At 43.9% G+C, this 12,649-nt stretch overlaps 1 protein-coding gene across 4 annotated transcripts in view; it reads right to left on the reverse strand.

The window, feature by feature from the left end:
• Nucleotides 1-12,649, reverse strand: part of ANO2 (anoctamin 2) — a 345,301-nt gene that overhangs the window by 75,489 nt on the left and 257,163 nt on the right. For all 4 annotated transcript variants that reach the window (XM_066357508.1, XM_066357518.1, XM_066357527.1 and 1 more), the window contains one exon: nucleotides 4,080-4,157. In XM_066357508.1, coding sequence (XP_066213605.1) covers nucleotides 4,080-4,157 — 78 coding nt within the window. The remainder of the gene's footprint in view (nucleotides 1-4,079; nucleotides 4,158-12,649) is intronic.

Genomic DNA, 12,649 nt, shown 5'->3' on the forward strand with positions numbered 1-12,649 from the left:
TTTCACGTTTGTTTTTGCACTCATTGTTGAAGACAATGATTTGTCGTCAGACACAGATGAGGACAAGCTAATGGATGGGAGTTTTGACAGTGGTGAGGGGTTGTATGAATTTTATGATGAATAAAAACTTGAGCTCGCCTGACCTGTGGTGGCGCAGTGGATAAAGCGTCGACCTGGAATGCTGAGGTCACCGGTTCAAAACCCTGGGCTTGCCTGGTCAAGGCACATATGGGAGTTGATGCTTCCTGCTCCTCCCCCTTCTCTCTCTCTCTCTCCCCCCCCTCTCTCCCCTCTCTCTCTAATAAAAATGAATAAATAAAATCTAAAAAGTAAATAAAAAAAAACTTGAGCTCAATAACTTTATGTAATACATTTTTTTTTTCAAATTTCAGACCCCAAAATGAAGGTGCATCTTACACATGGGGAAATATGGTATGTGCCAGTCACCATTTTCGGTGTCAGGGATATACTAATGAACAAAACAGAAATGTTTTGTATGTCGACCTTCCGGTGGGAAAGGGTAGACAATAAATAGGTAAAATGTATGTCTGGTATGATAATTACTATGGAAACAAATAAAGCAGAACAGGTACATAGCAATTTAAAATAAGGTGGTCAGAAAATGCCTCGGTGGGAAGGTGACGTTTCAGCAAGGCTTTAACTGAGCAAGGGCAGAGTTGAAGTGGGGGATGGGTGGTGGAGAGGAGGGTCAGCCCTGTAGTATGAGGGTGTTTGGCATCTACATCTCATGAATTTCAAGCAGAGGAGTGACATGATTGAACCTCTATTTTTTTTACAAAGATCAGCAGGGGGACAGTGTGAAAGCAGGGAGGTCAGTCAGGAGGCCATTGCAATAATCTAGGCAATGCAGAAGGGTTTCTGATGGCTGGTTCCGATTCCACAAGTGTAAGTAAGTGTTGGTCCTGGGCGTGGGAGGCAAGCTCAGGCTCTTAGCTCTTGAGGAAGGGCATGGCCTCTGATCATCATCTGCCTTATAAAAAGCAAACTCAAAGAAGGTTACTTCAAAAAGAAAAGAAACTTTAGCTCAATATACTGGGTTGGCGAAGAAAGAGAGAATTTATCTTTGTCCATGCTGTGTCCTCTGTTGCGGTGGGGGAAGAGGGACACAGCATGTGGCATTTCTTGGCTCTTGTCATCCTCTGAAAACACCCCCAGCTATTCCGGCAGACTGGCATCCCTAAAACTGTCCTCATGGCTGTGGTCCTGGCATCTTCTGCCAAGGTTTAGTCACAGGGGGCGGAGGAGGGAATGATATGTGACACTCTAGTTTGTTGCCCAAATTCCATAACAAAACACTTCTATAAACACCTCTCTGTCCCCTTGATCTCATGCTCCATACACTGCTCTAGGGAAACATCCTGGGCCTCTCCTGGGATGAGCCAGGCTATGGACGGCCCATGGCCACTTCCCTGGGACAGGGTTCTGTTTCCCTTTTGCTCCCTCTTCTACTAGAACATGATTGTCTCTGTAGTCCTGTACGTGGGGAATTGGGTGGGTTTAGTTCCGTCATCTTTATTCTGAGAATGTAGCCCTTTGGAATTTCAATTTAATTTGGTGAGGACTTCCTGTTAGAATTCCCACTTTCAGCCAGCCATTCCCCTGGTTTCTACCACCAAAACCGAAGCCACTGGCCAAGAATAGGAAAATGTCTTCCAGGTAAAAGGACCTCCCATTTCCCCTTAGAGTTTAGTCTCATTATCTTGTCAGCCTTTGAGGCTTTAAGAAAATAAAAAAATAAACTTACTCAGTATATACTTATTTTTGTTATTTTCATCAAGATGGGATGTTACAAATATTCTAACCTGTCACTCCTGGAGATAGAAGTATTTTGCTTATCTATTTTCTTATGTATGTAGGTATTTTTTATCTTTAAACTCCTTGAGGGAGGGATTATTTTGTTTTGTTTTCTACTCTATCTCCAATGCCTAAGAATAGTGTCAAGCACATAGTTGGCACCCATTAAATATTTCTTGAATGAATGAATAATCTCTGACAACAATATGCATATTGTGGGAGGCTTTGAAGTGCTAAATTAAACTTTATATCATTCCAGCTTAACACATTGCAATTCACCACATGTTGTTGAATAAATTCTACATACCTTGCTCTTGTTAAGCCATGAGAAGATAACAAACTTCTAAGCTCTGGCAAGGTACCCATCACCTCTTCAGTTCATATGTGAAACAAGCTATTGGATTAGATGCCTCCTTCACTTTTTAAATTTCTGAGACTAGGTCATAGTTCTTGTCCTCAGTGGTCAGAATGGCAATAATAAGGTGTTGGGCAAATAAAATGTATTATGCTCACTTTGTTAAAGATGGCGCTGCCCACATAGAAGCAGTAGCCCAGGTGATATTAATGTGTGTTGGGGGCGGGCTGTGGGCAGGCAAGATCCTTGTAGCCTGGGGCTTGGTTTTGGGATTAAGCCTTTCCCACCCTTTTTGATGTGGGGTGGTACAATCCCATCATGCCTCAGATAAGTGACTTCGTATTAGAGACTTCCCTATTTTGTATATTGGATTAAAGATTTGGATTTCTACACTATAAAATGGGGACAGAACGGGAGCTTGCGCTCGTGGTTCCTGAGATTAGCATGAGAGAGCAGAGAGAACAGACAGGAGAGCAGAAAGAGGCCACGTGGAGGAGGCCAGGGGAAGCAGCCAAGATGGCGGAGTGTTGAGTGAGAGGCCAGTCAGTGCAGAGTTTGTGCAGGAAGAAGGAAGGAGATGGGGAACATAAGGGAATAAAGTCTGGTGAGCTAGAAACCTTTGATTCTAGGAAACTCGAATAAGTCAGTAGCTTTGTGAGCACTGAATGAGTGGGTTTTGGAGCCCAGTGTATGTTTTTACTTGCCCGCCAGGTGCAAGCTAGGATTAAAATGATGGCCCACCAGCTTTTGGCTCTGCTGTTTCTTTGCCGACTGTCCGAATCCAATGCGAACCTGCGTGGGCCAGGCAGATGTGGTAGTGGCCGTGGCTGCTGGCTTTACATAAGGCTGATAATAATCTCAGGCCAGAATCAGAGTTCCCCATGGCCAGCAAGTCCAGAAAATTATAATCATTTCAGTTCCATTTTTTTTTTTTTTTTTTGAATAAGCAATCTCTCCCCCACTCCATAACTAAGGTATAGTCCTGCTTGGAAATACTGTAAGAACACCACTCCCCTTTGTAAAACAGAATCTCCAGTTTTGAATACTAGAAGGAGACTTCCCATAAAGAGGGAGGAGATGTCTCAGTGTCCCATGCTGAGTCCTCCGTGTTTCACTCTTGTTATTTTCAGCAAGATGGGATGTTACATATACCCTCAAATCTTCATACCTCAGTTACTGTTGGCTCACTCATCTTGGCTCCCAAGACCAACCTACTAACACTTCATCTATACGACTCAAATATGAATCACAGACCCCTTCCTCACCTTTCCTGACACAGCTGATACCATCTGGGTCTTTCAAAAAGGCTCTTTCAAACTTGCAGGGAGAATACAGAAAAAGAAACACAGAAACTATAGGGAAACTGAAGACTCAGCTTCGAAAGCCCAGGCTGGCTGCCTCCTGTGGCTTCCAGCTTCTGTTCTACTCCACAGACCATCAGAGAGAGCCAGCCCACAGCCGACACAGGCTGCCACCATCCTGTGGCCATCTTACCTGATTACTTCTTCCAAGATCTTGGTCTGTACCAATGTGGAAAGTACTGTCCCACGACCTAGCCCCTGTGAGTTCCAACTTCAAACATCTGTGGTCAAGGCTAGGAAGATAGAACCTCTTTCTATTCTCTTCTTTCTGAGAAAATGGAAACTCCTCCCCTAGCCACAGAAGGCCACTGACTCCTTCCAGGTCTGGTTTTCTGTCTGAGAAAATCACCTTCCCCTCTTCAGGTGATTGATACCAGCAATGGCTTCCCTATCAGATAAGATCCTGTCCTTCTACACAGGGACTGTGGCTTCATCTTTATTAGCCCCTCATTATTCCCTCACATAACAGAACAAACACACCCACATTATTCATTTAACAGGATCTAACAAGCATAAGTCATAGGCAGGTGTTCCCTCAAGGAATTTACCATGAACAAGATGGAGACGAAGTTTATCAGGTAACCTGGGAAACGATCTTTCCAGGTCAGCTTATCTTCATCATCATCCTGGGGAGAAACAGAAGAGTAGAGACACTCAGAGGGCACAAATAACAAATAATAATTTTCTCTTAATCTGCATTAATTTGCATATCATTAATCATTCATCACTTCACACTGGTATTTTTCTAGTCTCTGATGCCTTACCTTCCATATTAACAATCTCTCTCCTAAATTTGTGATTTCTAGATAGCCTGGAAAAACTGGTGAAAAGACAAGATTTGAGTTCAGCCTCATTCTGGGCTAAAGTTTTAAAGAGTTCAACCACTTATCAGCGGTGTGATCTTGAGCATATCCCTTAACTTTTCTGACCTTCTATTTCTTCATCGTAACATAGTCAAAGTTGCAACTCCCGTTTTGCCTACCACGCGGGATGGTTTTATTTGTTGGTTTTATTTTAATAAGAAACATGTGAACATGGAAAAGCAAGGGATAAATGACATATACAACCCAATCACAGGGCAACATCCTAAAATAGATCATTCTTTAAATAAAACATCAACTGTAGATTGTAGTAAGTGTACAAATTACCCACAAGTTTTGTTCTTCAAAGAACCTTCGTGTGCTGTCATTTGTTTACTCCACAGTGACTGTGTTCTTTCCTGGTCACAAACACAGACATCTCTAGGTACAGGTTAAGCTGATGCCTTGCAGCCAGCTGGGCTGAGAACCCCGCCTTTTCCCATGAGACAGGGTCCAGTGCACCCAGGACACCCTTTGGGACAACTGTATGACTGACCAGAGTCCTCGAGCATCCTCTGAAGACCCTCATATGGTTGCCAACAAGCTGTGTATGTGTGGTGAAAATCCCTGCCACTTAATTCTTATATAATGTCAGTCCATGCACTTGCTTTCTCTGAGCTGCAGTTCTACAGAATTAGAAGATACAGGCTTGTTGTGAAGATCATGGGAAGCCGTGTTTGTAAAGATCCCACAAAAGCTGCAGAGCACTCTAAGCTGGTGAGGTAGGAGTCCTGCACTCCTGCAGTGTATCCAAATCAAACAGCCAGCGCACGTACCGGTCCCCCTCCTCTAGTCTCTCTTCCCTCTCCCCTGCTAGTTCAGAACACACCTGATTTGGCTCTAGCAACAGTGCCATCTAGCCTTTGAAAGCTTGTACTGTAGGCTAAGGACCTTCTTGGCCTAGAAGACAGCTTTCTCAAGATTTCTGTGTACCTACTGTGTGCAGACCTTGGTGCCAGGAATGAATGGTGAGAGACAGAAGAAAGTGGACATGACCACTGCCCCGGGGGGCCTCCCAGTCTATGAAGACAGAGGCCACACCCACATACCAAGAGCTTCAGGAACACTCGCCAATGTGGGAGGGAGGATCATCTGAGGCAGGAGCCTGTGGGGAACTCAAGGGAAGAAATGATGTGTCTTTCTTACAGCATGTCTGGAACTGAGCACAGGGGTGAGGCGGCTTAATAAACGGGGGTGGAAATGAGCGCTAAGGCCGAAGGCACTGAATAATTGGCACTTTTATTTACAGATGATATAAACAAGCGATACTCAATTTCTCATAGACTTCGCGATGGAATCAGGTCTCTAGACTCTTAGCCCAGCAGACTTTCCATCACACAATTGAGAACAAGGTAACTACAGCTCATGGCCACTCTGAATGAGTGAGACCACATAAATCTACTTCTGTTGGGATTGGAGCAATACTTATTCATATATTTTTTTATAATCAGGCCAAACATCCAAAGGGAGTAGTACTTCTTTTTGCTTCAGTATTAATTCCTAGTTTTACTCAAATTAAGCGATATTTTCCTTTAAGATTTTGATAAGGAAACAGAAGATGGGCTGGGGGAGAACAACACTCAGTAGGTACTCTGAAAAGAAAAGCGGGGTTTGTGACAGGGCTCTTCCCTGAAGTCTCCCTCGTCACAATGGAGTTCTGATGGTTCTATGGCTCTTCTATCTGTTCTCTAGACTAGAGATGGAAAGTTCTATCTTAAAACCCAGCAAACCAGATGTGTTCTGAAATATCACCGGTGATTAGAAAAGAGAGAACCCCAGTTCATAGGCTCTGTGTACCAGTTGCTCCATCAGGGGTTTCATGAGGGAAGAGCAGAACTGGGAGAGGTAGAAAGCTCTGTGCCTGGTCCCTGAGATGAGGGGAAGGGGCGAGAAACATCGGGGTGAGACCGGGTTCGGGACGGCCCTCCCGGCAGAGTTGGACAGTACTGGAAGAAACGGGGGACGGGAAGTATGAGCTGAGCATCAGGAAATATGGCCCAAGATGGAAAGGGCTCAAATAAACAAGTACAACTGGAGAGGATGACTAACAAACCCGTGGAGGAGTCAGGCATCTGAGACGGTTTCGGTTAAGGTTTCCCGCCGAGTGGTTGCCCACCTTCTCCAGGTCAGGGACCATGGGGAACGAGATGTCTCTGGACCCATCTCTACCCTGCAGTGACAGCTTGGTCCTGGAGAATGAGTTTTGGTTTATTTCCACTCAAGTTCCACTCAACAAACACACTCTGAGCAGCTGGGAGGGCAAGGCTCTGTACTAGATACTGAGGGCAAGGCTAGATACCAGAAGAAGCTCAGAGCCCACCGCGGAAACTAGGAAAGAGATTTCAGAGCTAATCCCGGTGAGGAAGGTGGCACCACTATTTAACATAAAGTCAGACATAAGTAAAGAGCAATTGACTTGGTTTTCCTCTCAAAGCAATTATCTTAAAGAAAAATACTCATTTTGGCACAGTTGTTCTAGTGTTTGTTGAGAAATCACCCCTTCTCATGTTTACACTGACGAACTCTTTTTCTCTGGAAGTCACAGTTTCCATCTCATACACTGAGACACTATCCAAACATAAGAGGTATAAGAGAAACGCAAAGATTACCAACTGCCTTCCAAACTCCCAAAGTTACTGGTAAAGATGATGGTAAGTAAAGCAGACTTCATGTATAATGACTGGTTCTGATAACAGAAGCTAATTAAAACTCACTGGCACGTTAAAGAAGTGAGTGAGGCTTTATGGCAAAATGCTGTTAATTTAACTATACTCTGCATAATTGTCACATAACCCGCCTGTGGGATAATGAAAAGAGACATAGCCTTGATACCAGAACATCTGTTTAACTCAGGGCTCTTATAGGAAATTTCCAGGACCTCAGTTTTTTTTTTCCAGAACCTTATCTGTAATTATACTAGTTATCTGTAAAATGGTAATATCTGTCAACACCAAATTACCGTGAATTTTATATGAATTAGCCAACCTATGGAGAGGGCCATGCGGAGCACCTGCACACAGAGGTAGATAAGAACACTTAGTGTTTCCCTTTCCTTTCAAAACAGAGATGACAACACTCATCTCGCCTAAGTGGCAGAGGTATTGTGCCCATGACATGAGTGAATGCCTGTGAGAGAGCTTTGTAAACTGTAAGGCGTCACACAAAAGTAAGGTCTAATCAGCTTTGTGATTATATCCAAAGTAAGTGATTAGGAAGCACTTAGCTAATGTTGCCATTGTTAAGACATAAGCTGAGCTGTCACCTGTGTTAGTTTCTTTGTCTCCTCCATTCTGTTTCTGTCCCTGAACTATTGCTCCTACTTCGAAGCTTCCAATAGCAAGTTGCACAATGATCATCACAGAAAACCACGAAATTGCCCTTTTGAAATAGATTTATATTCAGAATGTACATTCTTTGTACTATCTTTGAAGCTTTTCTGTATACATGCCTACACATACACAGACACACATGCATATACACTCCACACTCAGTTTGCCCTAATACATTGTATGGGTAAAATTTTCACAACCAATGAACAAATACTATAAGTTATTTTTAACTAAAGTTCATCCTTTATTTGTATTTTCTTAGTTTTTACCCCCTGGCCTTTTTCTGTTCTAGGATCCTATCCAAAACATTATATTTAGTCATCATGTTTCCCTAGGCTCCTCCAGATATACAGTTTCTCAGACTTGCCTTGTTTTTGATGACCATGACAGTTCTGAGGAGTACTGGTCAAGATTAGTATAGAATGTTTCTCCATCTGGGTTTGTCTGAAGTTTTTCTTATAATTAGATTAAAGTTGTAGGTTTGGGGGAAGAAGACCACAAAGGTAGAGGGCCATCTTCATCCCTTCATATCAAAGGCACAGGCTATAATATGACCTGTCACTGATGATGTGAACCTTAGTCACTTGGTGGATGTGCTGTTGACCAGGTTTCACTACTGCGAAGTTATTTATTAAACTTTTTGTTTTTTATTAAACTTTTTTCTTAGATCTTGTTTATTCCTTTTTAGAGAGAGAGAGAAAAAGAAAGAAAGAAAGAGGGAGAGAGAGAGGGAGAAGAGGGAGGAGCGGAAGCATTAATTCCCACATGTGCCTTGACCAGGCAAGCCCAGGGTTTCAAACTGGCGACCTCAGCATTCTAGTTTTGACGCTTTATCTACTACACCACCACAGTCCCTTTCCATACTTTAGTCTTTTAAAGGAAGTCACTATCTGCAGTCCACATCAAAGGAGTAGGGTGTTATACTCCACTTCTTTGAGTGGGCAATGTCTATAGATTCCCCTAGATTTTAATCCCAATTTTCATATTTTGAATTTGTTTAAATCGGGCTGAAGAAAAGAGATATTCACTCATACCAGTGTTAAACCAACACAGATTAAAGATGATAAATTCCTAGTTATCAGTAAGAATCATGCTTGGGGCAGGTTTGGGAATGAAAGGAAGCAGGTTGAGGTCCTCTTTATTTGGGGAAGCCGACAAGGGGCAGGAAGCTGAGCACTGTCATCGTCTCCAGTAGCTCTTCATCATCATCAGCCTCAACAGCTTCAGCTACAAACAAGCCGGTCAAGAACAGATTGTGTCAGACTGGTTTCTATTAAAATGTTTGTACATTGAGCCTACATTCCTGCAAATATTTTAGAGGCAGTGTCAATGAGAGTAAACAACAATGGATTCAGAAATACTACTGGTATATAATGAAGAGGTAGAGATAGGCTTCAGTGCCTCATCTTTACATCTTAATTAGCTGAGCAAGCTTGGGCAAATTATCTAATTTCTCTGTGCCCTTCTAGCTTTATCTCTACTGGGATGGCTGGTAAACCTGCCCGACTAAGCACTCAGAGAGTATAGCACATTTGTGAAAGTGCTTGGAAACTCCCAAGTTCTGTACAACTGTGAGTTATTACTACTCCTGTTTCTAGACAAGAAGCAGTCACTTAACCTCAGCTAATTAAGCATTGTGCTTGCACTGGCACTGGGGTTATGCAGAAGAATAGCTCACATTCTCTACCTTAAGGAATGCTGTAGCTACTAAGAAGAAACTGAGAAAGATGAACACAAATTATGATGCGATATGACACATGTCATAGGAACATAGAGGAGAGAATGACTATCTGCCTAGGGGAATAAGGGGTGACTTCAAAGACGAGGGGATATTTCACTTGTGACTAAAGGATTATAAGAGTTTTCTAGGATGAAAAGAGGAATGACGGTGTCCCAGAGAAAGTGCCATGCTCAAAAGCACTGTTCTATCGTAACATATAGTACTATCAAGTGCTTCTGAGTAGTCAGAGGGTAGAACAGTTGTGGACAGCAGCAGGGTTTGAGAAAGGGTCAAAAATTAAACCATCTGACCTTCCTATCTCACTTGGAGAGAGGCCTCTGCCCTCCTATTGGCTACCAGTCTCCACCTTCCCTTTGGCTCTCACCCTCTTCTCAAGGACCTCACTCTTCCTTATCTTAAACTAGTGTTCTCATACTTGAGCATGCATCTTCAAGATCATCTATAGCAGTTGTTACAACAAACTTCTGGGCTCCAGCTTCAGTACATCTGGCATGGGCCTTAGAATTTGCATTTCTAACAGTTTCTAGATAATGCTGGTCTACTGATGCTGCTGGTCAGGTGACCACATTTTGGTAACCACTCTCTTAAATTTCCTTTCTGCTGAGCATTGCCATCCACCTGCAAACACACTGAACAATTAGAGCTACCACTTTTTAATTGCTTCTGATGCTACTGACAATCAGCTAAGTGCCTTAGATATCTCCCATTTAATTCTTGCAATAACCTTTGAAGTTGTGATTATTACCCTCATTCTATAGCTGGGGAAGAAAGTGAGCTCCTGAAGGTTAAGAAGCTTGACCACAAGCTAATAAGTTGCAGCTCTGGAATCGCTGTGCTGGAGTCCAGTGCTTGCACACAACAGCCTCCCAGGTGATGCTGCCTCTCCAGGGTTCTGTCATCTAAATAGATAAGTGGACCGAAAAGGAGCCACAGCATAGAGCACCAGCAGAGAGCGGTGCCAACAAAGCCAAGGGAGGGACATTTCAGGAAGTGGACACAGGTTTTCTTGAGGAGAAGTCAAGGAAGTTAAGAGCAGCAAAGTGTCCATTGAATCTGCCATTAAAGTTATCCGCAACTTGTGAGAAATTTTTAAAGGAATGGTCGGAGCAAAACCAGGACTGCAGACAATGAGAAAGTAGATGGGAGGGGAGAGGAGAGAGCTGTTATAGTTTTCTTTCTTAAGAAGTTGGAGGGACCAAAGGGTTGAAACAGAGTTTAATACTAGTACTCCCCATGCAAGACCCTCTTTCTGGTTGAAACCATGGCTTTATTGACAACCCACCCGTTGAGGACTCTCAAATATTTACCAGCAGCTCAGATCTCTCAGTTGAGTTCCAAACTCATTCGTCCACCACTTCATACACATCAGTGGAATGTTCCAAGTTCAGAATGTCCCAGGAGAATGAATCACTTTGTCCCTTCAACTTTCTTCTTCCCTCACACTCCCTAAATCAGTGAACTGAACTGTGACCCTTTGAGCACACAAAGCCTGAAGCTGAGACATTCACTTGGGCTACTTCTTCCCACACATTCACCTCAATCAGCCTCAAGCCCTATAGCAGTGGTCTCCAACCTTTTTTGGGCCACAGACTGGTTTAATGTCAGAAAATATTTTCACGGACCGGCCTTTAGGGTGGGACGGATAAATATATCACGTGACTGAGACAAGCGTCAAGAGTGAGTCTTAGACGGATGTAACAGAGAGAATCTGGTCATTTTTAAAAAATAAAACATCATTCAGACTTAAATATAAATAAAAAAAATAATGTAATTTATTTATTCTTTCTCTGTGGACCGGTACCAAATGGCCCACGGACCGGTACCAGTCCGCAGCCCGGGGGTTGGGGACCACTGCCCTGTAGTGTCTATCTCCTTAAACCTTCTCCCAGCCTGCCCCTCCTCCACCATCTACTGCTGGTGCCCATGCCACAGCTCAGGCCGCACAGCTCCAGCCTCGTGACCCTCTGCTCTAACTGGTGGTTTTCTGGTCTTTCCTCCCGGTTGAATCTGGTGTTGAAGCACAGTGTCAGGAACATGGTATAAGCTAAATAAATGTTGTGAAATGAATGTGTCCCCTATCATGTTCATGGACCTCAACTCTGAAAACAATCCTAGTGACACTCAACCAACCTCACCTGGGTATCTCTCTCTGTGCCAGGAGGTAGGCAGGGCATGGTATACACACTATTAGAATTCACGAGGCCAGTCGTAGGTGGGAATCAGATTGACAGTTCTTCACTCCTGTCTCCAGGATACTATGTCTGCCTTGATTTTCTGAGATAAGAGATTCAACCTTTATAGTAGGTGGCAGTCTTCTATCTACCTAGAGGTGATTGTCCCACCCCAACCCCCAATGAGGGGCAACACCATGGAAAATCAGAGATTGGGAGGGATGGCAGAGCCGAAATGGGGCTTCTGAGAGAAACCATAATGACTTGGGTGAGTAGGGATGGTAAAGTGGCATGACCGATGGTCCCAGACAGCAGCCCTAAGGCTGGGAGACTGAGTTCAAACCGGGGTCAGGTGGAAGGCTCAGGAAAAGTCTCGATCCACGTTCAGTTCTGTCTGATAAAGGGTCAATTAAGGTCTAAGTGACAAGAAAACCCCAAGTTCAATTTAGGCAATGCTTCCTACTGCATCGACCCAGAGGCCTTCTTCCTGCTCCAAAGCCACCCAGTTCTCCAGTGGAACCTTGTTCCACTGTTCTGGTCTCACGCTCCCCTCAGACATAGCTGCTTATGTTTTTTCTGCTGGGCGAGCCTTCAAGACTCCTTACAAATACTTACTCTAGAGATAGAGATCCTACCAACTTCACCTTCTTTTCTGTCTCTTTACTTCTCTCTCCTAAAATACCTCCTCCTCCAGGCAGTCTTCATGGCCTGACCAGCAGCGTGAGGCCAGTATTGGACTGCATAACCCCTCTTTCACTGAGCTGAAGATCCCCCAAGGCTTCTACCCCCATTATGTAAGCCCCCAGAATGGTCTGGGTCCCCACAGTCCAAGCACACCCAGCCTCGCAGGCTGTGCCTCCAGGTCCTGCCCCTTGGCCCTAAGGACTTGCCCATGATCGACCTCTCAAAGTTACCTAGAGATAAAGACTTGTAGGGACACAGCCTCGATCTAGGAGGAGAATCTTGGCAAAGAGGATGAGGCAGTCACATAGCAAGCAGCACCTACGTTTGCAGGCA

This window comes from Saccopteryx leptura, chromosome 1, assembly GCF_036850995.1.
Source record: "Saccopteryx leptura isolate mSacLep1 chromosome 1, mSacLep1_pri_phased_curated, whole genome shotgun sequence".
NCBI classification, from domain to species: Eukaryota; Metazoa; Chordata; class Mammalia; order Chiroptera; family Emballonuridae; genus Saccopteryx; species Saccopteryx leptura.